Here is a 26,146-nt window from a genome sequence, read left to right on the forward strand (position 1 = left end):
CTCTGAATCCAGCTCCTCGCTGTTGGGAGTGGGCCGTGGCCAGCATCCTGACACATCAGGATTCCCTGCCCAAGGAGCGACAGACACACACAGACCTTCTAGAGAGTTCAAAGGGGTTTTATGGCAGAAAACAGATTAAATACACTCACTCTCGTCCCTGACAGTTCACCTTGCAGAAGTGGTTTTGGAAATCACCCTTCTTGTCAAGTTTTTCTCTCGGCGTGGTTTTTCCACAGGATCCAATTCAATTCAATTCAATTTCCTCACTTTTAGGGATTCTTGGGCATCGACAAAGTATTTAAAATTTGGTTAGTTTTTAAAGAGGCAAATGTAATCTTCCTGGCTGGGTGTGTGTGCTGGCTAGTTTTATGTACACAAGCTGAAGTCTTCTGAGAGGAGGGACTCTCAATTGAGAAAATGCCTCCATAAAATCGGGGTATAGCCAAGCCTGTGGGGCATTTTATTAATTAAAGCAGCACTTGATTGATGTGGGAGGGCCTGGCTTATTGTGGCTGGGGCCATCCCTGGGCTGGTGGTCCTGGGTTCAATAAGAAGGCAGGCTGAGCAAGCCATGAGGAGCAAGCCAGTCAGCAGCACCCTCCATGGCCTCTGCATCGGCTCCTGCCTCCAGGTCCCTGCCCTGTGTGAGTCTCTGCCTTACCTGCTTTCCTCAATGAATTGTGATATGGAACTACAGAACTATGAGCGAAATTAACCCTTTCCTCTCCAAGTTGTTTTTGGTCATGGTGTTACACCACAGCAATAGAAACACTTTTACTAAGACAGAAATTGGTACCAGGAGCGGGGACATTGCTGGGTCAGACCTGACGGTGTTTGGGGGAGGATTGTGGAAGGACTTTAGAACTTTGGGCTAAAAAAGCCATCAAGCATTCTTACCACTGTGAGCTGTTCTTCAGGATCTTAGAAGATAAGTGTATTAGGAGACATGCAGATGACAGAGGCCTGGCGTCTGAGGTTCCAGAGGGACGTTTGAGAGTCCCTTAAAGACTTAAATCAAGGCCATTCCATATTTCAAAATGAAAACCTGTGGTTCTGGTTAGCTGGGGCTGAAGAATCGACTGTGATTAGCAAGGTACCGGAACCGCTAAAGTGAAACCTTTGCTGGGACAATCGATGCTGGTCAGCTGGAGCTGGGACATTAGCTGTGACTAAGAAGAGAGCAGTGGCACTGAGGTGAAATCTTCTGGGAAGTGTTTCGTGAGACTCAGCACACAGAAGCACCAGAGGTGGCCAAGGTGACACCCTGTGCTGCAGCTGAACGTGGTCATGTGGAAATGTCTCCCAGCTGGAACTGGTTTTGAAAGCACGAAGGGGTCATGGAGAGCAGCTGAAGCTTGGCTCTGTGAGAGACCGTTGGTGCAGGTGCAACTTCAGCAGCACTTAAAGGTCCCAGGACTGAAGGGGTCATGGAAGACCCCAGCATTTTGGAGATGCTAGTACTGTGGAACACAATTTTTTTTTAAGTAAGAGAAAAAAGAAAAAAAAAACACAAGGACAAAGTCCAGGAAGAACGATGTCTGCTTTTAAGACTTTTAAAGCTACATTAAGACACTAAAGACAGACAAACAGAGCATCAGATAAAGCAGGGCTACAAGACGCCCAGACATACGACGGACAGCTGATTTCCACAGAGGCGTAAAGGCTGATGGCCAAGCATCGTATCTCACGTCTGTAATCTTAGCAGTCTGGAGACTAGGGAGCAGAGGCAGGTGGACCACTGTGAGTTTGGGTCTAGCCTGGTTTACATAGTGAATTCCAACCCAGTCAGACTCTATCTTTAAAAAAGACTTCAAGTTTGAGGATAGACTAGGCAGTTTAGTATACTCTGGTGTGTGTGCATGTGTGTGTGTGTGTGTGTGGTGTGATATGTGTTTATGTGTATGGTGTGTGTGTCTGTGTGTGATGTGATATGTGTGTGTGTATGTGGTGTGATATGTGTGTGTGTGTGTGTGGTGTGATATGTGTGTATGTGTGTGGTGTGATATGTGTGTATGTATGTGGTGTGATATGCGTGCATGTGTGTGTGTGTGTGTGTGTGGTGTGATATGTGTGTGTGTATGTGGTGTGATATGTGTGCATGTGTGTGTGTGTGGTGTGATATGCGTATATGTGTGTGGTGTGTGGTGTGTGTGTTTAAAGAGTCAGGGCTCTTGCCTAGCACATGTGAACCAATGTTGCTAACAGATGGACAGAGACTGGAGTTCAAATTGTTTGAAGTTTGGGGGTACCCTGGGTTGGGACCATCCCCGAGTGACATCATACACTTAGCCACACCTCCCCTTTCCATCTGGTACCCCATTGCGGTGTGAGAAGTTTCCCATCTAGACCGTTCACAAATAAGTATTTTCTGAGCAGCTGTTCTGCCGGATCCAGCAAGCTGGGTGCAATACAGAGACAGAACTCCTGCCTGTGGAGCCAAGGCTAGCCCAGGGCCCAGGTGCCGTCACAGCTCAAAGCACAAGGACATCTGTGAGATGGACCGAGCTGTGCCTGGCACTCGGGGATCCCTAAGTGGGGACTGGCTGCTGCTCTGCTGGGACAGGCTCCTGAGTGACTGAAGGGGCACAGCTCAGGCTAACTGCTGCTCTGCTGGGACAGGCTCCTGAGTGACTGAAGGGGCACAGCTCAGGCTAACTGCTGCTCTGCTGGGACAGGCTCCTGAGTGAGTGAATGGGCACAGCTCAGGCTAACTGCGTCTTCTTCCCCCAGCTCCAGGTTCCACGCCCTCTGGACCCCTGGCTGGTTTTTCTGGTTTGGTCTGTAGAGTAATTTGCATATTTCCTTGAAGAACCCTCTGAAGCTTTACAGCCTGCCCTTGGACTTGCTGAGAGAGACGCCCACGCCCACGTTGGTTCTCCAGAATTGGGTAAGGGCCACTGGGGTTTCCTTTCCTGCAGATCCTTGGCATTGTCTGTCTCTCACTCTACAGCCCCCGTGAGACGAGCCATTGTCTCTCTCTCTCTCTCTCTGTCATGGCATGGTCACCTCTGTGTCCCCACCAAACAGCCCGGTGTCTGCTACCCGGCAAGCACCTTAAGCTTCTTAAATCAATAGTTGGTTAGCGTGTGGTGGGGTGGATACTTACGATTGACTTGAGACTATGAAAAGACCTTCAAGTGTCTGTGTACCCTCCTAATGGAGTTCTTTTGACTTCCATTTCACAGTTATGTCAGCTGTAAAGCAAGCCCCAGAACTAATGCTGGGAGGTTCCCTCATCCCGGGTAGCCACTGCCTCTGAATAGGAGAAAAGCCTTCCCTGGACCACTGGGCCCGGTCACCATGATAACACCCTGAGTCTCATCAGTTGGGCCATCCTGCATGCCCAGTTATCAGCAGAGCTTTGGCTACCCTGGATATCATCTTGAGTTTTCAAAATCCCACTCTTCATTCTGCCTTAGGATCTGCTACATACTGTCCCCTCTGCCCATGGCACGTCCCTCCAGCCCGCCCACCCCTATCGGTCTTCTCTGTTCAGGACATGCCCCTCCAGCCCGCCCACCCCTGTGACTTGCTCCTGTTTGTTCTTCAGGTCCCATCCTTGTTCTTCTATTTTGTTACTCCAGCTTTGTTTTAGTAACCTTCCATCTCTCATGTTTCCTGTACAGTGTTTATCCAGCCCTTCTGTTGACATATGCTTTCTTATCTATTTCACCGCGCACACATGCACACACGCACACACACACACACACACACACACACACACGCATATCCACATGCACACGTGCACACACACGTACACGCACATCCACATGCACACACACACATTCTCTCCTGGTGGGAGAAGCCCTCCCTCCCATCCATCCACACAGGTCCCCTGTATCCCTTGACTGCCCGCCCACCCACCCGTGCCTTGCTGGATTACACTGTTCTTCCGCTTCCATGGTCTTCCTCTCCTCTTCCTCCTCCTTCTCTCCTTCCTCTCTCATTCTCCTCCCTTTCCCTACCCACCCCCACTCTCGAACCTCCAGTCCTCCCTTTCCCCTCCACTGCCCAATCACAGGCTCTGGAATTTACAGGCCAGTTAAAATGGGGAGAAGGTTCACATGACATCGCCTAAGTACCCGATGGACTGCTCGTGCGGCCAACCCCTCTAGAGGAAGCAGAATAAACATCCAAATACAAACAACATCAGGCCAACCCACTACAACACTCTTCTAGTTGTAAATAAGCATTATTAAGGTAGAGTGGGGTGCTGGCTGACAGGGGCAAAGATACTTTCCATGGTCAGTGAAGACTTCCCAGAGGAGGTGACATTCAGGCTGAGGCCAGATGTGGTGTCAGGGGAAGGGAGTGCCAGGCAGGGGGTGGGGCCCTGCAGAGGCTCAGATAAGAGCAGCAGGCAGATGTGAGAGCAGCAAGGAGAGGCAACCAGTGTGGTGAGGGAGTGAGGGCTGAGGCAGGCAGCAGGCCATGAGATAGGGTTCCACAGCAGACAGAAATGGGGATGGGGGAGCAGGGAAGCCAGTGGTTCTCAACCTAGGAGTCACAACCCCATTTGGAGTCACATATCTGATCATTTCTGATTTATAATGGTAGCAACAAAATAATTTTATGGTGGGGGGGTGGTCACCACAACATGAAGAACTGTGTTAAATAAAGGGTGTTGGCATTAGGAAGGTTGAGAACCACTAACAGCCATTGTTGGGACACTTTTAAACAGGAAAGCAACAGGTTCGGTCCTGATGCAAAGGTCACAAGCCCCACTATGTAGAGACTGCTTTGCACAGCAGGGCATTGTGGGAATGAGCCAGCGTGTTCAACCTGAGCTTCACTGGGCCTCACACACTCCTCCCCAGTAGTGAGGAGCAAGCAGGCCCGTGCTTGTCAGCTCGCAGGCTCTTTTCTTCAGACAGAGAACTAATAGGCTCCCCAGATGCCAGCTTAACATAGTACCATCTTGGGCTACCCCCAGATCATAGGTGTAATTACCATCACCTGCAAATGGCACACTACAGTGCTGTGGACCCCTTACCAGTCCACCGTTTTGGCAGGTGGTCCTCAGAACGAGGCTGACCCCCACTTGCGGTCTCCAGCCTAGAGTCCTGGAGCAGCCGCTAGAGGCCAGTCTTGCTGGGAGCCTTCAGTGGAGATCCTCCCCTCTCTGGGCTTCAGTTTCTCCATCTGAAACAAGGGAAGTTGGATTCTTAACACCGGTGTAGAGGAGGGAAGAAGAGGTTTGAAATCAAACGTCCAAGTCGCTCATTTACTCTGTGATACAGGGAAGGAGCTCAGCCTACCTGAGCCCACGCCTAGGAGGGAATCCTACTGCCTCACTCCCTACTTAACCACATGTGGTGCTTGTGAGAATGAAATAGATTAGAAAGTGCTTTGCCAACTGTGATTCACTGTTCAGAACTATAAATATTACAGAGACCAGAGACTAATCAGTGGCCGATTTATCCTAAAGTTGATATTTAAGTTTACCCTTTAAAAAACGTTTGTTGCTTTTAACTATGTTTTAAAAACATTATTGGTTGTGGACCTATGAGAGATAGTTTATTAAAAAATACGTATAAATGAGTTATATATACATACACATATATGTGTATATACATACATACATATATGTGTGTGTGTGCATATATATATATATATATATATATATATATATATATATATATATATATATATAAACAAACTTAGGGGCTAAGGACTGTGGGATTGGCTGCTAAACTCAGAAGTTCTTAGAATCGTGGCCATTATTTAAAACAGCCAATGGCCCAGAGCTTAGCCTGGGTTCTGTCAGTCTGCCGTTGCTGGCTGTGTGACCCAGGTCCAGTGGCTCCCCTTGAGGCTGACTGCGGATGTGCAAACCATGTATTATAGCCCTTCTTAGAACTGCAGTCAGACTCACAGTCCTGGCACCCAGGGACAGACAGTTTTCAAGACAAGGTCTGTGTGTCCCAAGATGGCTTTCAGCTATATCGCCTGAAGTGACTTTAAACTTGGGATCCTCCTGCCTCTGCCTCTTGAGGGCTAAGGTTTCAGATGCTTCTCCACACTTAGTTTGTGTACTGGGGATGGATCCAGGGTCAGGCGCTCACTATATGCCCCGCCCAGTATTAGATTTTATTGTTTATTACGCCTATACCCTGTGCTGGGCACCAGAGAAACATTTCTTTGCTGAATGTCCTAAGCATCCTTTTTATTCTTTTTTTTTTTTTTTAAATCAGAGTCTCCTTGTATAGCCCCAGCTAGCCTAGACCAGGCTGGCAGTAAACCCATATAGATGTGTCTATCTCTGCCTCCCAAGTGCTGTGACTAGAGGCGGGCAGAACCATGCAGCAGCAGTCGTCCCTTTAACAAGCAATGTGTAGTGTGAGCCCTGGGTCCAGCTCGGGTCACACATGGGCTCTGTTGGTAACTGAGGAGTGGCTTTCCTGGGCAGCTACATAGTCATTTGTCAGTGACAAACATCAAAGTATGGCAAGGCTGAACTACCAGGGTCTCCTTCCCTCCCTCCCTCCCTCCCTCCCTCCCTCCCTCCCTCCCTTCCTTCTTTCTTCTATTTTTTTATTGGTTTGTTTCTTGAGACATGATGTCTCTATTGGCTGTCCTGAAACTCACTCTATAGACCAGGCTGGCCTGGAATTCATAGATACACCTGCCTCTGCCTCCTGAGTGCTGGGATTAAAGGTGTGCACCACCACACCCAGCCATCAGGGTCAGGCGGAGGGGGCTGGACATCCAGATATCTGGGGTACACCCTTCCCAGAATCCTTTTTTCTGCACACTCCTGTGTGTGCATGAACTCCTGTATGTGCATGGTCTCCTGTGTGTGCATGGACTCCTGCATATGCATGAACTCCTGTGTGTGCATGGACTCCTGCATGTGCACGGACTCCTGCATGTGCACGGACTCCTGCATGTGCACGGACTCCTGCATATGCACAGACTTCTGCATATGCACGGACTCCTGTGTGTGCATGGACTCCTGTGTGTGCATGGACTCCTGCGTGTGCATGGACTCCTGCGTGTGCATGGACTCCTGCATGTGTACGGACTCCTGCATGTGTATGGACTCCTGCGTGTGCACGGACTCCTGTGTGTGCACGGACTCCTGTGTGTGCATGGGCTCCTGTGTGTGCATGGACTCCTGTGTGTGCATGGACTCCTGTGTGTGCATGGACTCCTGCATGTGCACAGGCTCCTGCATGTGCACAGACTCCTGTGTGTGCACGGACTCCTGTGTGTGCATGGACTCCTGCATGTGCACAGGCTCCTGCATGTGCACGGACTCCTGCATGTGCACAGACTCCTGCATGTGCACAGACTCCTGCGTGTGCACAGACTCCTGTGCCAGTGGATGGCTCTCTGCCAGTTGTGTGTGGTGTGTGGGTTGTGTCTCTATTGTTCTCAAGGCTCTTTTTCATTGCTCTGCCATGGTCAATCAATGGTCATGGGACTCAATCTACATCTCTTCTGTGGGTGTCATTTGGGCTGTTTCCATTTGGGGACCATGGTGACACCTTGGTGCCTATGTGGGGACTGGTTCTAGAACTACTCATAGACACTCACATGTGACAATGCTCAAGTGCCCTTGTCTAAAGCAGCATAGTAGTCACATGTACACTGCATAGCACATCTAAGGGGGACTTTGAGTCACCTCTAAATAGCCTATGTGTGTAGTTGTTACTCTGTGCACTGTTGGAAGACAATGACTTTGTATGTGTGTGTGTATATATATATGTGTGTGTGTGTGTGTGTGTGTGTATGTATGTATGTATACATATATATATATACACATATATGTATATATATATATATATATATATATATATTCATCCCATATAGAACCAACAATTCTGTGTGCATGTGGTAGGTATGTGTATTACACACACACACACACATACACACATACACGATGTATTCTTGTGTCTGCACATGTAAATGCTGAGGTCAACCTCAGGTATTTTCCTTAATGTCTCTTCACCTTATTCTCTGAGACAATGATGTCTCTCTCAGTGAACCCGGACCTCAGCAGCTTAGAGTCAGGATGGCTGGGCAATGACCTCCGGGTACCTGCCTGTCTCTGTGTCTGCCCCTGCACTGCCCAGGCTGGCCTTGAGCTCACAGAGATCTGTCTGCCGGTCTCCCAAATGCCGGCATTAAAGGCGGGTACCCCATACCTCTAGTCTGCGTGTGAATAGAGCTGATCATAGTGGCCCGGCTTGTAATCCCAGCATTGGACGCAGAGATAGAAGGTGTGAGTGTGAGGCCATCTTCAGCTATACATGAGACCCGTCTCAAAACGAACCAAAACAAATAAGGTATGAATAGAAATCATCATTTTAGTGACCCTAATGTCTTAGTCTTGGCTGACTGGGAGCTTACAATCCTCCTGCCTCAGCCTTCCTAGAGTTGGGATTCCAGGCAAAGCCTCTACGGTTAGTTTATAAGAGATGATGTCAGTGTCTTCTAGGAGCCCCACCTTCCCCTGGAAGCAGCTCACTGGGATTCTCTCTTGCAGGGGCCAGGAATGGCCACATGGAACAAGCCACGCCCAAGGCAGCCCTCGGCTCCAGAGCCAGCTGCAGAAGGGGATTCCCAGCAGCCCCTGGGCCAGGAGCTCTCCGAGGCCAACCGCTTCGCCTACGCCGCCCTCTGTGGCATCTCCTTGTCACAGCTGTTCCCAGAGCCTGAGCAGAGGTGAGCTTTTCTGTCCCTTGGAGGGAAGGCCAGGCCTCATCAGGGAGGTGACTCCCAACACCCAGTCAGCTCCCAGGTCCCACAGATGAACCCAAGCCCATCCTTACCTCTGGGAATCTCAGCCTCATAGGCGGGTGAGGTGCCCCTTGTCCCATTGTCTCTCATGTATGCTGTCCCCGAGCATCTTTTGTGCTCCTACCAGATGCCGGGCATGATTTCAGTTCATGGAAGGCATTGTGTATGTGATAAGTGAGACAGACCCCATACCTCCCCTCCAGTAGGTCACTGTCCTTAGAGGACAAGAGATCTAATAATTCATAAAGCGTGTTTATTGAGCACTTACCATGTGCTGGGCACAGTGCCAACCATATTGATGAACTAAAAGCCATGAGCTCCCTGAATACTTAGTCCAAGGAGACAACCCCACACACTCACCCAACAGATGTGACAGTAGCGAGCAGAGATGGGGGGCATCGTGAGGACAAAGCAATGTTAGGTGCCCTTTGGTATTTAACATCTGTCAGTGATGCTATCTTCCAGGTGCGGGCTTAGGTCACACGTTGGCAGCAGTGTAGTGTGGTGGTTAGGAGCCTGGGCTTCAGGCCGTAAGGACCAGAGTGGGGTAGGGTTTGGCCACTCAAAATGTGGCATGGAGGGAGGGCACAGCAGGGTCCATCTTTGTCAGTAGGGTGGTGTTGATATGGGAGCCTTCTTACTGTGAGGATGAGACAGAGCAGAAGATAACAGACTCTGAAGTCTGAGGAAGGAAAGAGAGCTCAGAGGCGAGAGGTGTTACTGAGAAAGCGTCAACAGCGTGCCGCTTCCCCAGATACTACGTGACCCTTGGATGTACCACCTGCCAGACTCTTAGTGGGCTTCCCCAGCCTGCCCTCACCCATGGGGCAATTGGGCATCTTCCCCACTGATCTGCGTAGGGCACGTGGCTACTTCTCCCAGTCCCCAGTGGAACACTTCCCAGACCTGCCACCCCTGCACCCGAGCTCCTTGGAAGGCAGATACCACCTTTGAATTCCAGGACCTTCCCAAAGCTCAGTGAGCCCTGGTGCTCAATGAAGCCCCTGAGAAAATGACAGCAGCACTTGTCTCGGAGCCGCGGAGCCTTCCATGGCTGCACGCTCCGCTCCTGTCACATCCTGACTCTGATACTTTCCAGTCTCCTGCAGTGTCAGGAGGTTGACTTAAGCTGTGTGAGGACCAGCAGTCTGACTCTGCATCTGTACGATTAGCAGCACAGTGCCCGGCACACAGTAGGTGCTCAATACCTGGCAATGGGCATTTACTAACTCTACCCGTGGCCTCCGTCTGGGTAGTCCATGCCCTTGTGTCTCAGTCACTTTCCTGTTGCTGGGATAACATGACCAAGGCGATCTATAAAAGAAAGTGTTTAAGTATAGTTTCAGCCTTAAAGGGTTAGCGGTCCCTTTCCCGATTGCAAAGCAAAGACAGGTGACAAGAACAGCTAGCTGGGAGCCCGCGTCACAGAGCTGCGTTCAGGAGGCAGGGAGCGAGCACACTGGGGCTGTCAGGAGGCTCTGGGACCTCGCAGCCCGCCCCCAATGGCGCACCTCCTCCAACAAGGCCATACCCCCAACCCTTCCCCAAACACCACCAACTGAGGACCAAGTATTCAGATGTCTGAGGGACAGCTCATTCAGGTGACCTCACCAGGCAAGCCCCTGCCCATCTCTAGGACTTTCTCTGTCCCTGACTTGCACCCAGCCTGCAAAGCCACTGTCTTTCTGACAGTTCCCCTAAACAGATGAGCTGGGTACCCCACTGCCACCTAATAAACTGAGTGCGTCCTGAGAAGGACCCAATGAACAATGAACGCTACGAGGAGGGTACCAGGGATGTGAGCTCTGTCCCCATGTCTCGCAGATTCCCCCTTGGGCTCCCTGGCCCCTCAACTCAGTTTCCCATGCTGTGTTCCTGTCACAACCCATCTGAATTTTAAGGCAGAACACATTTAAAAAAAAATAACCCTCCATCATTTTAACTCCCAGATAGGTTACTGTTGGTTTCTGTTATCTTTAGAAAACAGTTGGTGGCCGTTTTTTGTCCTCCTGGGACATCAAAGCTGGTGTCTCAACTATTTATTTTTTATCTGTCCCATGTGCATCCTGGAGGATGTTCCTCACAGTTGATTTGATTTCCTCAGAATGTAGAGCTGGGGGTAGGGACGACGTGCAGCGGGAGAGTGCCTGCCTAGCATGTATGAGGCTCAGTCCCAGCACCACAGAAAGAGAGACGTGAATGAGTAAAAGGAAGGAAGACAGAAATAAAACCAAAGAAGCAATGTAGTGCCAGGTGCAGCAGCTCCAGGCCCAGACCTCTATCCTGCTACACACTTAATGATTTTTAGCATCAGCTCTCAGGAGGCTGAGACAGGAAAATCACAAGTTCAAGACCAACCTGGTCTATATGCTGAGATCACGTCTCAAAAAAAGTCAAAACTGGTTGGGTAGACAAAGTTCAGCCCAAACTCCTTCTGCCAAGGCTCAGGTATTGTTTGGTTTTTCAGACTATGATCTATGTCAGTTAGTCGTAACTCTCTGTCTTAACCCCAACAGTGGCTACAAGAGCATGGCTATGTGTCAATAAAACTTTATTCATAAAGCAAACTAGGGGCCAGGTTCCTGAAGGCTATAGTTTGTGGTCTATGAGGGGAGGAACTTTGGAGGAAGCATGAGGAAGCTAAGATTCCAAGGAAGCCTTGCCCTCGTTCCCCTTTGGGATCCTGGAGAGCTTGAACCCCAGAAACCAGGGTGTCCTATGGTAATCTTAGTGACAAGCACATGATGACTCTGGGTGGTGCAGTTGCCCGAGAGGGGCTGGCTCCATGGTGGGTAAGCATGGCTCCTGGGGGTGCAGGATAGATGTGTGAGTCTAGACCTACAACTTACCATGTCTGCATCTAGGTTGCCATATCCAGAGGCCTGGGGTTGATCTAAGACCTCCCAGACCTCATGGGACTGTAGTAAGAATTCTACAAGTCTGTGTATAGAAAGACTTTGCTGTCATTGACTTATTTCATTTTTTAATGGTGCTGGAAATGGAAGCTGAGGCCTTGCGCGCGCGCGCGCGCGCGCGCGCACACACACACACACACACACACACACACACAGGTTTTCACTAGACCATTGTGCCGTTTAAACTGTCAACTTGACAACAACTCAGAACTACCTAGGAAGAGTCTTAATGTGGAACAATCTAGATCACATTGATTTGTGGGCATGTCTGTGGAGGACTGTCTCCGTGGTTAATGTAGGAAGACCCAGCCCACTGTGGGCAGTGGGCAGTGCCATTCCCTTAGCAGGAGGCCCTGGATCGTCAAGAGAGCTATATTATGTAGCAGAGAACAAGGAAGTAAGCAAGGGTCTGTGGGCTTGTCCCGTGTCTGGTTAAGAGTGTAAATCTGGTGTTGTGAGTTCCTGTCTTGACTTACTGAGGTGATGGACCATAACCTGGCATTGTGATCCAAATAAACCCTTTTCCCTAGGCTGCTTTTTGTAAACTGAGAGCAACCATTATGGAATTATGTCAGTAGGTAGTACCACGTATGGACCATTCTTTGCCCAGGATAGATATTCATATTGTCAATCTTTCCAACAACCCTAAGAAGTAGGTTTCATCATTATCACAGCTATGTCACGTATTCAAAATCCAAGGCACAGAGAGGCGGAATAGCCAATCCCAGAGCCACACAGCCACTGTGGCAGCGCCGGTGGCAGCGCCCTTTAACCCTGTGCTCGTATGACAAGCTAGTGCTTTAGGTCTCAGCCTTCCCCAACATCCGGCAGGCTAGACTACTCTCTTGGCCCTGAGCCATTCCCGTGTGTACACTGATTGCTGTCTGTTCACCCACTTAATCATTCCTGAGGCCATCCCTGTCCACACCCACCTGCTACCCTAGGTCAGTCCCCCGCGATGATCCACCGGGAAGTGAGTTATCTATCACAGCCATCTCAGGAGATAACGTTTACTGCAGGTCTACAGATGCCATACCATACGCTGCTCCTGTCATTTTATCTTCTTGTATAACTCCTGGGGTGGGTCCCCATGTCACCTACATTTTACAGCCTTAGAAAATATGAGAGGTGAATTGGGGACTCAGAAGCTTCCCCAGAGCAGTTGACACCACAGTCAGATTCTCACCCTTTTCTCTGTTGTCTCCCTCAGTCATGTTAATAGTTACTACTCCGTCTAGCATTATTCGAGCATGGGCTGCATGTTGTGTGCTGCCTTATGAAGCTGGTCTCTTAAACCCATTTTACAGATGAGGACTCAGAGGCACAGACAATGAGGACAAGCTATTTTCCCAAGTTGCTGTGGTGCTCTGTTCTCGTTATAGGAATGAAGGAAGGGCTGTCAGCTCAGCCCTGAGTTGTCTATAACCTTTGGGGCTTGTCAGCTACATGGGACCACATTCCCAAGATGTCACCTGACTCCCCAAGATAGCTGGCATAGAGTCACCATCTGAAGCCACTGGGCACACCATCTTCAGAACTTCCTCCAGGGTCAATAGCAGAGTCAGCTTAGGTGTCCCTCAAGATGGTGACAAGCAGCTCAGCTGCCCTCTGCCCTGTGCCCAGCTCTGTTCCCTCCTTCCCATCTGTTGTGAGTGCTGGTTTCCAGGGACGCCCTAGTAACCTCTGCTTTCAGGCCAGCTTCTGGTGACAGCAACATCAGGATCTAGACCCTAGCTCCCACCCACCCTGCAATAGCCCTGGCCTAACAGGCCTCTCGGCAGGTGTAAGGAACAGGATGGGTGGGCAGTGTTGTTTAAGGGTGGGGGCTCCTTACCTTCCTTCACCACCAGGGAGCTCTAAATATCGCCAGGAGTCCAACCTGGTCTGGCCAGTTCCCCGGTGGAGAGCTGGCTGGAACGCCACAGGTCTGCTTCAACCCTTTCCCATTTCTCTGCTTTCTAATGAATTCTCCTTTTCCCCACGTCCCATCGCCCATCACCAAAAACTCAGTCCTGCGCACAAGGGCAGCTTGCATTGAAAGCCAGTGTGGACTCCGCCACGGTCCCCAAGATCCGGTGCACTTCTTGCTCAGATCACAGGGTTCCTGCCTCTTCTTCACAGTGGCCCCATTGTCCCCTCCCTAGTGAAGTGAGGATCCTGCCCTCACAGTGGACATCCTCCCAGAAATGAGCCCCTGGTGACATCCAGTCACTTCTCTTGATTCCCCAGGGCTGCTGCCCAACTCTGCAGGTAGAGTTTGGGACTCAGCCCCTCCCTCTGTCCCCTGTGCCCCAGCATGACTCCAGGCCAGGTCACATAGGTGGTAGCTGCTGGCTGCCTTCCCCTCTGTGGTTCTTGGTAAAAAAAAGTCTTGATGGAGACTGAAGGTAGGAGCTGTGTCACTTAGGATTCTGTTTGGTCCATCTCTGTGTTTCCTGGACCCTAGTCACAGGTTGACATATGTGGCCCTGTCCATCCACCCACCATTGGCCTTTCCAGGCCACCTTCCCCAAGAGGTCTGGATCTAACTATATCTCTTTTTAGCTCCTTCTGCACAGAATTTGTGACGGGCCTGGTGAAATGGCTGCATCTGTCTGAAACTGTCCTCCCAACCATGATGGCCTTTGCCAGCGGCTTGGGAGGTGAAGGAGCCGACATCTTTGCTCAGACTTTATTGAAGGATCCCATTCTGAAAGACAACCCATCAGCAGTCAGTCAGGTACTCCAGCCCCTGGGTGGCTGTTCACGACCATCTACAACTCCAGTTCTAGAGGATCTGGCGCCCTCTTCTGGACTCCATGGGTACTGCACACATGTAGTGCACAGACAGATGCATCCAAAACACCCAGACACATAAAATAAAAAGAAATGTTAAGAAAATATTCCAGCCTCCCTCTTCCAACTGGAAGCATTGAAGGGACTTCTGTTTGCAAGTACTTTGGACTTTGAGTACTCAGCCTGTGTTACGTACTGCAGGAGGATGTTTGCGATTCAAATGTGTTAACGTCTGTAAAGGCAAGACCTCATTATAAGCATTCTCTGCACATTAAATGAATAGTAAAGGTATCTACCATAATGATTCAGGATCAGCTATAATCATCACCAGAATATATGATGACGGAATGTTAGGCTGCAGCCACTCCAGCGCACAGGACTGACTCAGAAGGGGAGTGACTTCTCTGTCCCCAGCAACCCACGGCCAGGATACTTACATACACATAATAAGGCATCTTTAGATGGAGCATATGTTTTACACACAAAGTGGATGTTTGTTTCCTGTGTATCTTACACTCATAGTCTGAAGGTAATTTTATATGATTTTAATACTTGTGTGTGTGGAACCACAGTTCACAGTATGGAATTTTTTTCACTTGAAATGTTTTTGGAACTGGGAGTGGGGTGCTGGAGAGACAGCCCAGCCATTAAGAGCCTGCACTGCTCTTGGAATTCCCGTTCTGGGGAATGCAGCGCCCTCTTCTGGCCTTCTCAGGTTCCTGCATGCATATAGTGCACATAAACTCACATGCGCTCATATGCATGCACATGAATGAATCTTAAATATATATATAGTTTTATATGTACATAGATATATACATGTATATACACATACATATATAGTTTTATATATACAAATATATATACTCTCTGTCTCTGTCTCTCTCTCTCTCTCTCTCTCTCTCACACACACACACACACACACACACACACGCACACACACATTTTTAGAATTGGGATTTTTAAATTCAGGATGTTTAACCTGCATAATTATCCTTACTTTGTACTGAGGAGACTGAGGCACAGAGAGATGAAGTTTCACAGTCACCCAGCTAATAAGTAGCCAAAGCCAGGATTTGAACCTTGGTCTGACCTCAGAGCCTACTACAATCAACCACGCTACAGTGACCTTTTTTCTGAAGCAGCAGCCTTGCTGTGTGCCCTTGGGCATGTCACCCACCCTCTCTGAGAGTGGTTTAAGTAGGCAGAGCTTGTGGCATGGGCTGCTGGTAGCCGCACACACAGGCAGGATCTGAGGTCTTTCTTCTTCACCTTGGCCACAGTCGGCACCTGGCTCGCCACTGCCCTGTAGGGTGGAGGGCTTTTGCCATCTCCACTGCATAGGAGTCAACACTTAGCCGCACACGAGCTGGGTGGTGGCGTGTCAGCACCTCACCGTCACACGAGCTGAGTGGGACGTGTCAGCACCTCACCGATTTCTGTTTCCTTTTCCCACAGGACCTCCTGAGCTTCTCACTCAAGGATGGTAAGTGGATTTGCTGTCTTTGTGGTGTGGTCCACACTCAGTGAGGCTGGGGACAGTGCCACACCTATGTCTCTGGGGGGAGGGGCAGCTCATCCTCTCTCCTACCTCCTTATTCAATACAGTCAAGCCCCAGCCCCATGTGTGGCCTCTCCCAACTCCTTGTAGCCCTCTGGCTGTCCCCCTCCAGTTTTGCATATGGTCCCCATGCTGGACACCACAACTTTCTGTCCTTGGTCTTTCTGTTCACCGTGTCCCTACCTCCTTCCACTCAGCCCTTGCTTGCCAGGTGGCCGGACAAAAGTGACATTAAGGATGGCGGATTTATTTTAGCTCACAATTTGAGGGCACAGCCCATCCCTGTGGGGAAGGTGTGAGAACAGGGGACGGGGGTAGGGAGCTGGTCACACTGCATCCACAGTTAGGAGGCAGACAGATGAATGCTGGTTCCCTGTCTGTGTTCTCTTTTTTATGCCCCCAGCCCATGAGCTGCTGCCCACATAGAGTGAGTCTTCCCCCTTCATGTAACCTGTCTGGGTACATATAGCCGTGCCCTGAGTCACTGACAATGAGTCATCATACTACCGCCTACATCAGTGTGATACCCTGTGGCTGCCTCATAACACAATGTGTATTTAGTTCATCTTAATAGTTCTTTTTTTAAAAAAAATTTATATGAGTACACTGTAGCTGAACAGATGGTTGTGAGCCATCATGTGGTTGCTGGGAATTGAACTCAGGACCTCTGCTTGCTCCGGCCCCACTCACTCTGGCCCAAAGATTTATCTATTGTCATATGTAAGAACTCTAGTTGTCTTCAGACACCTCAGAAGAGGGCATCAGATCTTATCACAGATGGTTGTGAGCCACCATGCGGTTGCTGGGATTTGAACTCAGGACCTTCTGAAGAGCAGTCAGTGCTCTTAACCACTGAGCCATCTCTCCAGTCCCATCTTAACAGTTCTAACGTTACCAAAAGCCCAAAGTTTTCTCTGATACTCAAAGTGATCTTTCTACTATAAGTCTCTGTAAAATCAATAATGTAAGTAATGTATTCCCAGTATCCAAAGGCACAGGGTAAGCAGGCCCATTCCAAGAGGAAGAAATAAGCAAAGGACACATCTTGCAACCCTCAGTCTGACATCCCGAGCTCTAGGTGGTCCCTCCTCGTGTGCTGGGCCTTTGCTCCAGCAGGCTCCAGCAGGCTCCAGCAGGCTCCAGCAGGCTCCAGCAGGCTCCAGCAGGCTCCAGCAACCCCACTCCCCAGTTCTGCTGCCTGCACACTTCATTGGGTTTGTAGCATTCCACGGTCTTGATTCTTCCATCTCCTTGGAGTCGCCCTTCACAATTGGGTTCACAATTCACCGTCCCAGCTTCATCTCCAGGTCTCTTGGGGCCTCCTTTCAGGGATTCTAACTCTGCCACATGTTGCCTAGAATCCCCAGCTTTCTGGAACTTTGGTGCAAGCTTCTGTGACCCTGTAGCTCCTGCCCTGTGCATACCTACCGTTGCAGTCAGGGTGTCTATTGCTGTGATGAACACCATGATCAAAGAGCAGGTTGGGAAGGAAAGGGTTTATTCTGTTTAATCCATCACACCCCAATTCATCACAGAAGGAAGTCAGGATAGGAGCTCACACAGGGCGGGGACCTGGAGGCAGGAGCTGATGCAGAGGCCATGGAGGGCGCTGCTGACTGACTTGCTACTCATGGCTTGCTCAGCCTGCTTTCTTATAGAACCCAGGACCACCAGCCCAGGGGTGGCCCTCCCGCATAAATCTCTAATTAAAATATCTTACAGCTGGATGGATATTATACAGGCATTTTCTTAACTGAGGTTCCCTCCTCTTAGATGACTTTAACTTGTGTCAAATTGACATCTAAAGCAGCCAGCACGCCTGCTAAACAGCTGCAGCCGCCGCCCCTGTGTGCCTGATCCTGGGAAAGGACCTCCTAGGAAGCTGAATTCACGCAGTTGGATTATAGTTCTTCCCCCCCCCCCCAAATACATTTGCGTTTTTTTCACAAGTTGGAGCCTTTTTTGGGTGGCTCTCCGGAACAGCCCGTTAAGCTCTGGGTACAGCATTCTAGAATCCTCTAGCCTGCAGCTCAGGCTCTTCCACGGACCTGCAAACCACCCTGACACCGCACTGGCAGGGACAGCCACGGCCCCTCCTTACCAGCAGGCATTTCATGTACCGATCGCTTTTCTCATTGCTGTGACAAGGTACCTGACAGAACATGAGGACACTGTCCTGGCAGACGGACGCTACAGGAAGGTGCTTTTCCCAGGGCAGAGACTCCACCATTGCACTAAGCGTGTTCTGAGCCCTGAGACTTCCCCAACTGTGGGAAACTCAGCTGCGTAATAATGGGAATGGAGAACTGGTTCCCCCTGCTTTTTGTTTGTCTGTTTATTTTAATTTAAAAATAGACTATTGGGTCAGGAGAGATGGCTCAGAGGTTAAGGGCACTGGCTGCTCTTCTGGAGGTCCTGGGTTCAATTCTCAGCATCCTTATCTATAACTGCAGTCTCAGGCAATCCGATACTCTGTACCACACGCGGTACACAGACACTCATGCAGACAGACACCTACCCACACTTAAAAAAAAAGTTTCTAAAGACCTACCAGCTTGAGCAAGACAGGATTTGCTCTTGAATAAAAAGAAAGAAATAAAAAGGAAGGAACATGACTGCTTCAAGTGTAGTGGAGGAGAAGATTTATTGTAGATCTGAGGAAGAGCATAGTCAGGGGCAGGGACATTTGGGGGAGTCCAGAGTTAACACAAGGACTGAGCCACACGAGGAGAGTGGGGGGGGGGGCGGCCAGGAGAGTGAAGAGCAGACAGAAGGCCCAAGTAACCAAAATGACTGGATTGTATAGGTGGGCGGCTGGGGGAAGGTGGGCCGAGGCAGCCATGCCCAGAACAGGTCGGGACTGAGAGAAACATGCAGAGCATGGCAGCCAGGCCTGCTTTGGTACACTAGGTAGACACCTCAGTCCTGGGTTTGAGACCTAACAACTTTTGGCTTATAGTTTCAGGGTGCGCTCTATCGTGGAGGGGACAGCCTGGTGACTGAAAGCTTCTCTGGCTGTAGTGGGAGGAGCCTGAGGCGAGGTCACATGACACCTGTAGTCCGGAAGCTGAGTGAGTTGGAGGTTCACTCAGCTCTAGCTGGCCGCTTTCGCCTCTCTCTCCCTTCGCTCAGCCTCTGCTCCCTGGTCCCCGAGATGCTCATGACCTTGACGACTCATATTCAGGGCTGGTTTTCCTCCTCAGTTACGTGGGCCAGAACAGCCTCACAACAATTCCAAATCCAGACTGACCAAGTTGAACTGTCACCCGCTGGGGAAGTCACTGGGCCGCCCAGCGTGAACCACAAACGTGGCTTTGTACTTTCTCACGTGACTCCTTGGTAATACTTCCCCACTATTGGGAAGCTTCCTGTAGGTCAGGCTTAGGACCAGGTACCTAGCAAAGTCCTTCCTGTTGAATGAGTTCAGGAGGTACATCTGCTGATTTTTTTTTTTTTAATGGAGAGGCGGCTCGGGGACAGTTAACCATGCCATCTGCCAAAGTCACTCTGTGCGTGGCAGGGCCCCATTCTGCCCGCTTTAGTTTCCTGGGGCTCCCGTTAGCCACCTGACTTCCTCTGTGTCCTCTGTGAAGTCCAGAGGCTGAGACGCAGACAGCGGGATGGTGCCCCCTCTGGAGGCTGTAACGGGATTAGTGTCTGCAGGCTCTCTGAGCACCTTGACCTGGTCCTAATCCCTTTCCGGCCTTCCTAAGGACCACCTTCACCCTGGCTTCCCCTCTGTGACTCTCTTGGAAGATCATTTCACCAGGATAACCTCATCTTGAGAGTTTTAATTTGATATCTGAAAAAGTAGTGGTTTTTTTTCTGACGTAAAGTCAGGTACATCTTCATGGGGGAGGGGCAGCGGGGGACACACTGCTCTACCTGCTAAGCAGCCCTAGCTGTCTCCATGGCACCTGCTTGCTACCCCGTAGCTGCTGTCCACCGCCTTCTGCTGGCTCATAGGTAATGCGTATTCCTTACTCTGAACCTTTAGTCCCTAAACCTCGGGTGCTTAATCTGCTAACCAGTGAAAAGGGTGGAAAATTTGAAGAAATCCCAGGCTAGATGATTAGTGCCAGGTGTGGTGGCACATGCCTTTATCCGTAGAACTTGGAAGGCAGATGCATGAGGATCTAGAGTTCAAGGCTATCCTGGGCTATATGAGACACACACAGCCTTAAAAAAAAAATCCATAGGGCTGCAGATGGCGTGGGAGAGGGGCCTAGGGTGACCAGGCTCGGAAGTTGGTCAGGGTGCATTTTGCCTGGGCAGGCATGAGGTCCATAGCCACAGTCTAGCAGCAGAGTGGGCTGTGGAGAAAGTGTCCTGTGACAGAACCTGCAGAGAGAGGAAGTTCCAGGAGTGCTGCCTCCTCTCTAAGATTCTGGTTGTCAGGCACCTGTAGCCGGGGGTCGTGGAAATGCTGATGCTTGTCTCTGGTGACCCTTTGATGCGAGGTGGTGTTTGGAGACCCTTGAATCGTGGGGAGCCAGGGCTTCCTCGGGTCACACATGGGCTGTGTAGTCTTCCTGTTCACGTGTGCTCACTAAGAAGGGTTTGTGTGGTGGTGTCACTATCTGACAGGATGACAGAGCCTGTAGGTTACCCTTCATGAATGCTGATACTTGCAAGAAAACTGTATTCTGTGTTGCTAGAAAAGATCTCCAAGCCCACAACTCCCAGTGTGGTCTACAGACCAGCACCAGCATCAATACCACTAACAGCATCCGCATCCCAGAGCTTGGCTGGAAATTTGGAGTCTTGGCCCCAACAGGCTCACAATGTCATCAATAATGGTCTTTGATCCTGGAAGACTACTCCAGGCTCTGGCCCAGAGGATGTTTTTAGTCCTTTATTTACTTTTTTTAAGTTGGGGGAGAGGCATGTTCAGCTGTGGGAGGGGCATGCCACAGGGTGTGCATATATAATCAGTTGTGGGAGGGGCATGCCACAGGGCGTGCATATATAATCAGTTGTGGGAGGGACATGCCACAGGGTGTGCATATATAATCAGTTGTGGGAGGGGCATGCCGCAGGGCGTGCATATATAATCAGTTGTGGGAGGGACATGCTATAGGGTATGCATATATTATGTGTACATGAGAGGGTCAGAGGACAACCTCAGGTGTCAGTCTTCACCTTCCATCTTGTTTGGGACAGGGGCTCTTTGTCATTTTCTGCGCCATTCACCAGGCTAGCCAGCCTCCAGCTTGCAGAGATTCTCCTCTCTCCCTGTCCCATTTCACCTCAGTGGCCAGCTTTGCTTGAGTTCAGGGGATTCGAACTCAGGATGTCATGCTTGCACAGCAAACCTTTTGCCCACTGGGTGAACTTCCTAGCTCTGCATCCTTTTCTTAAACCGTGCTGTGTGTGCTGTGGCAAAAAGCCCGAGACAAGGTAACTCACAGAGAACAAAGATGGAGTTCTTAAAGTTCTGAAGGGCCTCGGGTCCAGTATCAAGGGGCCTGCATCTGGCAAGAGCCTTTATGCTGAAGTGTCCAGAAGCAGAAAATGTAAGGTAGGGGAGGTCAGGAAAGAGAGGGAAAGCAGGATGGGGCTGGGACCCACTCTGGCTGTGTCAGCTTTACTCTCTCCTGGCTTAAAGGTCCCACCACTTAATACACAGGCATTGGGACTAAGTCTCCAACCTGCTTTTGATGGGCAGATTTAACCCAGAACCTATAGTATAATCTCATCGACAAGGAAGACACCATGTATTGAGCACGCACTCTGTACCAAGCATGGATCTAGGGGCTCGTGTGCCCACCTGACTCCCCTGCCCCCAGTGAAGCACTTCAGACACTTGCCTCAGTTTGCAGACCTGAGGCTGACTCACCCAGTGAGGTCGATTTGGATGATCTCATTTCACCAGGAGAGACCAAAGTCAGGAAAGGGAAGGGAGGCTTCTTGGAGAAGCACACTGAAAGGTTGGTTCGGAGCCAATACCAGGTCTCTGGCTTCTTGGGCCACCGCTTTTCCCCCGTTGCCTCTCCCCTGGCTTGGCCTTGCTCCTTCATTTGCCTCAGTTTCCTTTCTCACCAGAGAAAGGGGTAGCCATGTGACTACTCCTCATTTCACCAGCAAACCTCAAGCCATCATGAGCACACGTGAACACCAACATACACCGCCATGCCATGAGCCAGCCTTGGCGCAGGCTCTTACAGGATCATTGCGTGGGTTTAAAATGGCTTCCTTCTCTCTCAGGGGCAACTTCTGTGAAGTAGTCTCAACCTGCACTGCCTTTTGTGTTTGTATCAAGAAAACCCACCACTTACCAAGCACCCTTATTAAGATGGATGGATGGATGAGTAGATGGAGGATGGATGGATGAGTAGATGGAGGATGGATGGATGGATGGATGGATGAGTAGATGGAGGATGGATGGATGGATAGGTGGATAGATGGATGGATGGATAGGTGGATGGATGGATAGGTGGATGGATAAAAGCAGGTATGTAGGCAGAATATTACATATGTATATATGGATAGATGGGTGAGTGGAGGGATGGATGGATGGATAAATTGATGGATGGGTGGATAGATGGATGGATGGATGGATGAATGGATGAGTGGATGGATGGATAGATGGGTGGATGGGTAGATGGATGGATGAATGTACAGATGATGAATAGGAAGAAAGAGGGAATGGAAGAAGGAGCAGAATAATAGGCAGATGGTCTTTCTTCAGAAAATAAATCCAGACCAGAGCTGGATGGACCCTCTGAGCATCCTTCTCCTCCAGAGACTGGCTTGGGTTGCCCAGCAGGGAGACTATATTGCTCCCTGTGCTGGGCAGGATGAGCACCCGTGCAATCCGCCCAGGATGTCACCATGGAAGGCCACATTTCTCGGAACTTGCTGGAAGATTGACCTTTATTGACAGTCTGGGTATGATAGTTACGAAGTGATCCCATATTGGCAACTGGATGGGCCGCCAATCATTTCCTCTATGCTATAGCAACCCACACAGCTGTAAAAACTAGTACATGTTAATCACCTGAGCTGGCAGCTCTCACACGGCTGCCTCTGCGGAAGCCCGGGGCAGAGGATCCTCTGTGGAAGGGCATCCTGCCTGCTGTGGGATGTCAGGCAGCCTCTTCAGCCTCCAAACAATTATATATCAATAGCACATCTCCTGTGACAACCAACAGTGTCCCCAGGGTTGGAGAGATAGCTCAGTCAGCCAAGAGCTCACTGTACAAATGCGAGGCTGTGAGTTCAGATCCCCAGAACCCGTGGGAAAGCCACGCACAGCAGCAATCCTCTGTACCTCTGGCACTGGGGACATGGCGACAGGCAGAGTCTTGCAGCTCATCGGCCAGTCAGCCTAGCTGAGTCAGTGAGCTTTAGGTCCAGTGAGAAGACCACTGAGGGAGACAGCCGAGGCTGACCTTTGACCTCCTACATGTGCTCCTGTATCTGTCCCTACACAAATATCACTGCAAAATCAAACAGTCGCAATCACAGGTGAGACCTGTTTATTTGCTCTCAGTAATCCTTAGAAGTCAATTGAGCTGCTCTTTGGGCCCTCTATATAGATTGTGACTTATGGCACAGTATCTAACCTCATATTGAAATGCGCTTTGTTATCCGCACTTATAGGGAAGAAATCAAGGCCCCACAAGTGAAACAGGGAGGCCAGGGTTGTATTTCAAAGTTCCATCTAAGGCAGCATGAACTTCAGTGTGAACTCTGAATCAGAGCTGAGGCGACTGAACCCTGAGTTTTGCCCTATGCATTCTGCGTGACTCTTGCGGAACTCCTGCAGATCAATATAAGGCCAGGGTCCCGGGGAGGTGCACACACGTGAGCCAAAGCAGTGTGTGTCTTTCACTCAACTCTTACGTCCTGGGAGAAGACTTTCTGGAAGGATTGCACCCCTAATAATCAGAGCTCTGTGGACTGAAGCTAACCTAGCTGAAATGTCCCTCCTGTGACCCAATTGCTGAGTTCCCTGCCTGTGTCCTTGAGATGCGGGCCATTGATGATTAATTTTTGCAGCATCTGGCAAATAAGCTCTGAACTGCTGCTAGGAGCACCGGCCTGGCTCTGGGCTCTGGGCACAGTTCCTAGAGTGGAACTCGCTGGGTGCCTGCTGGATGCCTGGCTCCCAGCTCAGGGCTTCCTTTCCAAGCACTCCCTTAGGAGACAGATGCAACGCCTGTCCCCATGTTACAAGAGAGGACAATACGGCACAGCAGATATGATAACCTGTTTGCAGCCACATAGCTGGAAGCCAGGTGGTGGGTTCGAATCCCCGAAGCATCACCCACAACCCGCTCTGACCTGCTATGCCACCTCCAGGCCTGAGTGACTTAGCCAGGTGTGCAGCCATGAGGCTGGCATTGCCTCTGAGGAGGCAAACCTGGAGACAGCCTCTGAAGTAGATCTCACACCCTCTGCCCTGGTCACGGGCAGTCCACGAATGGAGCTGAGGTATAACATGACTTCTGATTTTTCATTAGAATAAGAACAGGGACAGATAAGAAATCTTCCTGGAAATTCATAATCAGGGATGCTGGCACACAGGGAGCTAGCAGCGCAATGGGCGGGCCGGCAGGTACATTGGCGTGGCCTGTGAGGCTGTCCCCAAAGGCTGTGAGGAAGGGGGTTAGAGGAGGCAGCTCTTGCAGCCCCCAGCCTTGCTCCCAGCCCCAGCTCAGAGGGCAGCTGCTCCCACGACTTCTTAGAGAGGAGGCACTCTTGCACTTCAATCTTTGCAAAACCATCTTACAAGTGTTAGGATGAGCGTGTCATCTTGAAGGGTAATTTTAGGGACAGTCCTGTGGTGCACGGGTGTAATCTAGCACTCAGGGTGCAGTCAGAAGGACTGAGAATGTGAGACCAGCCTGTGCTGCAGTAAGACTTCACTTTTAAACAAAACAAAACAGGGCAATGCTAAGTGTCCTTGTACACTTCATGCGTCCTGTTCTGGCCGGACTCACAGTATCCTCCAGTTATAGTTCAATAGTGCCAGATTTAAAACATTCTTGGGGCTGGTGTAGAGTACTTGCCTAGCATGTCCAAGACCCTGAGCTCCATCCTGGTGTACCTGTAGACACAGACACACGCATCACAGTTGGGTTCAAGAGTACAGGCCACGTCTCTACCAAGTTGCAAAGAATTCTGGGCAAGTGACCAGTCCGGTGTGGTTCTCTCTGACATGATGGTGTGAATAGCTGTGCCTGCCTCCTCGGGAAGCTGAGAAGGTTTAAGAAGGCAGGGTAGACCGGAAGTGGAGGTCAGAATGTGGCCCAGTTTTTAGTGGAGAGTGACGCTTCTGGATTAGTGTGGTTAGAATCATAGGTTAGTTGGTTGGGTTTTCTTGCCATTTATTTAGTGGGGACGGAGTGTGGCGCCTGTGTGAAGGGCAGGGGACAACTGTGGGAGTTGGTTTCTCCTTCCACCATATGTGTTCTGGGGATTGAATTCAGATTGGCATGCTGGCAGCAAGCATCCGTATCTGCTAAACCATCTCATAGGCTTTTTCTGCTAGAGGGAGTGACAAATTCACCCAGACTAACCCTCCTTAGTTTGGGTCTCTCCCAACTCTGGGTCATCTATCCATTCCCCCAGAGAGTCCTCCTTCACTCATGCAGGTTATAAACCTCTCTTTGTTTCAAGCAGGGCCCGACAGGAATGCACAATAAGTTTGGAATTTGTATTCTAGAGAGGGGAGATAGACAGTAAAAAATGTAGGCAGCCAAACTGCTGACATTGATTTTTATTTGTTTGCTTGAGACAAGGTGCCAGGATAATCCTCCTGCCTCCACCTCTGAAGTGCTGGGATTACAGGCGTGCACCACCATGCTTGGTTTATGCAGTGCTGGGGATGAAGCCAGGGCTTCGTGCGCATGCTAGGCAAGCGCTTTACCAACCAAGCTCCAAAACTGCCCATCTAAATGGTGATCAGTGGGAACTGCTGCTGACAGGAGAACAGAGGCTGTGGTGGCGTCCACAGGAACGTCCCGAAGGAGGTGACCTCTGAGAAGGACCAAGCTAAGCATGGACCTCAGAAAGAATGTTCTAAGCATTGGTAGAGCTCAGCTCATAAGAAAGGTTTGGGGGAGAAGCTTAGCATTATCCTCTCTGCCCCCTACACCCCAATGTCTTCGGGGAAGGAAAGACTCCAAGTTCCTGAACACAG

At 50.1% G+C, this 26,146-nt stretch overlaps 1 protein-coding gene across 2 annotated transcripts in view; it reads left to right on the plus strand.

Annotated features, from left to right (window-relative positions):
- Positions 1-26,146, plus strand: part of Tmco4 (transmembrane and coiled-coil domains 4) — an 83,300-nt gene that overhangs the window by 7,651 nt on the left and 49,503 nt on the right. For both annotated transcript variants that reach the window (XM_052177862.1, XM_052177863.1), the window contains 4 exons: positions 2,731-2,887; positions 8,492-8,670; positions 14,205-14,379; positions 15,894-15,921. In XM_052177862.1, the coding sequence (XP_052033822.1) occupies positions 8,501-8,670; positions 14,205-14,379; positions 15,894-15,921 (373 nt within the window). In that variant the 5' untranslated portion in view covers positions 2,731-2,887; positions 8,492-8,500. The remainder of the gene's footprint in view (positions 1-2,730; positions 2,888-8,491; positions 8,671-14,204; positions 14,380-15,893; positions 15,922-26,146) is intronic.

Source organism: Apodemus sylvaticus, chromosome 3, assembly GCF_947179515.1.
Source record: "Apodemus sylvaticus chromosome 3, mApoSyl1.1, whole genome shotgun sequence".
Classification (NCBI taxonomy): domain Eukaryota; kingdom Metazoa; phylum Chordata; class Mammalia; order Rodentia; family Muridae; genus Apodemus; species Apodemus sylvaticus.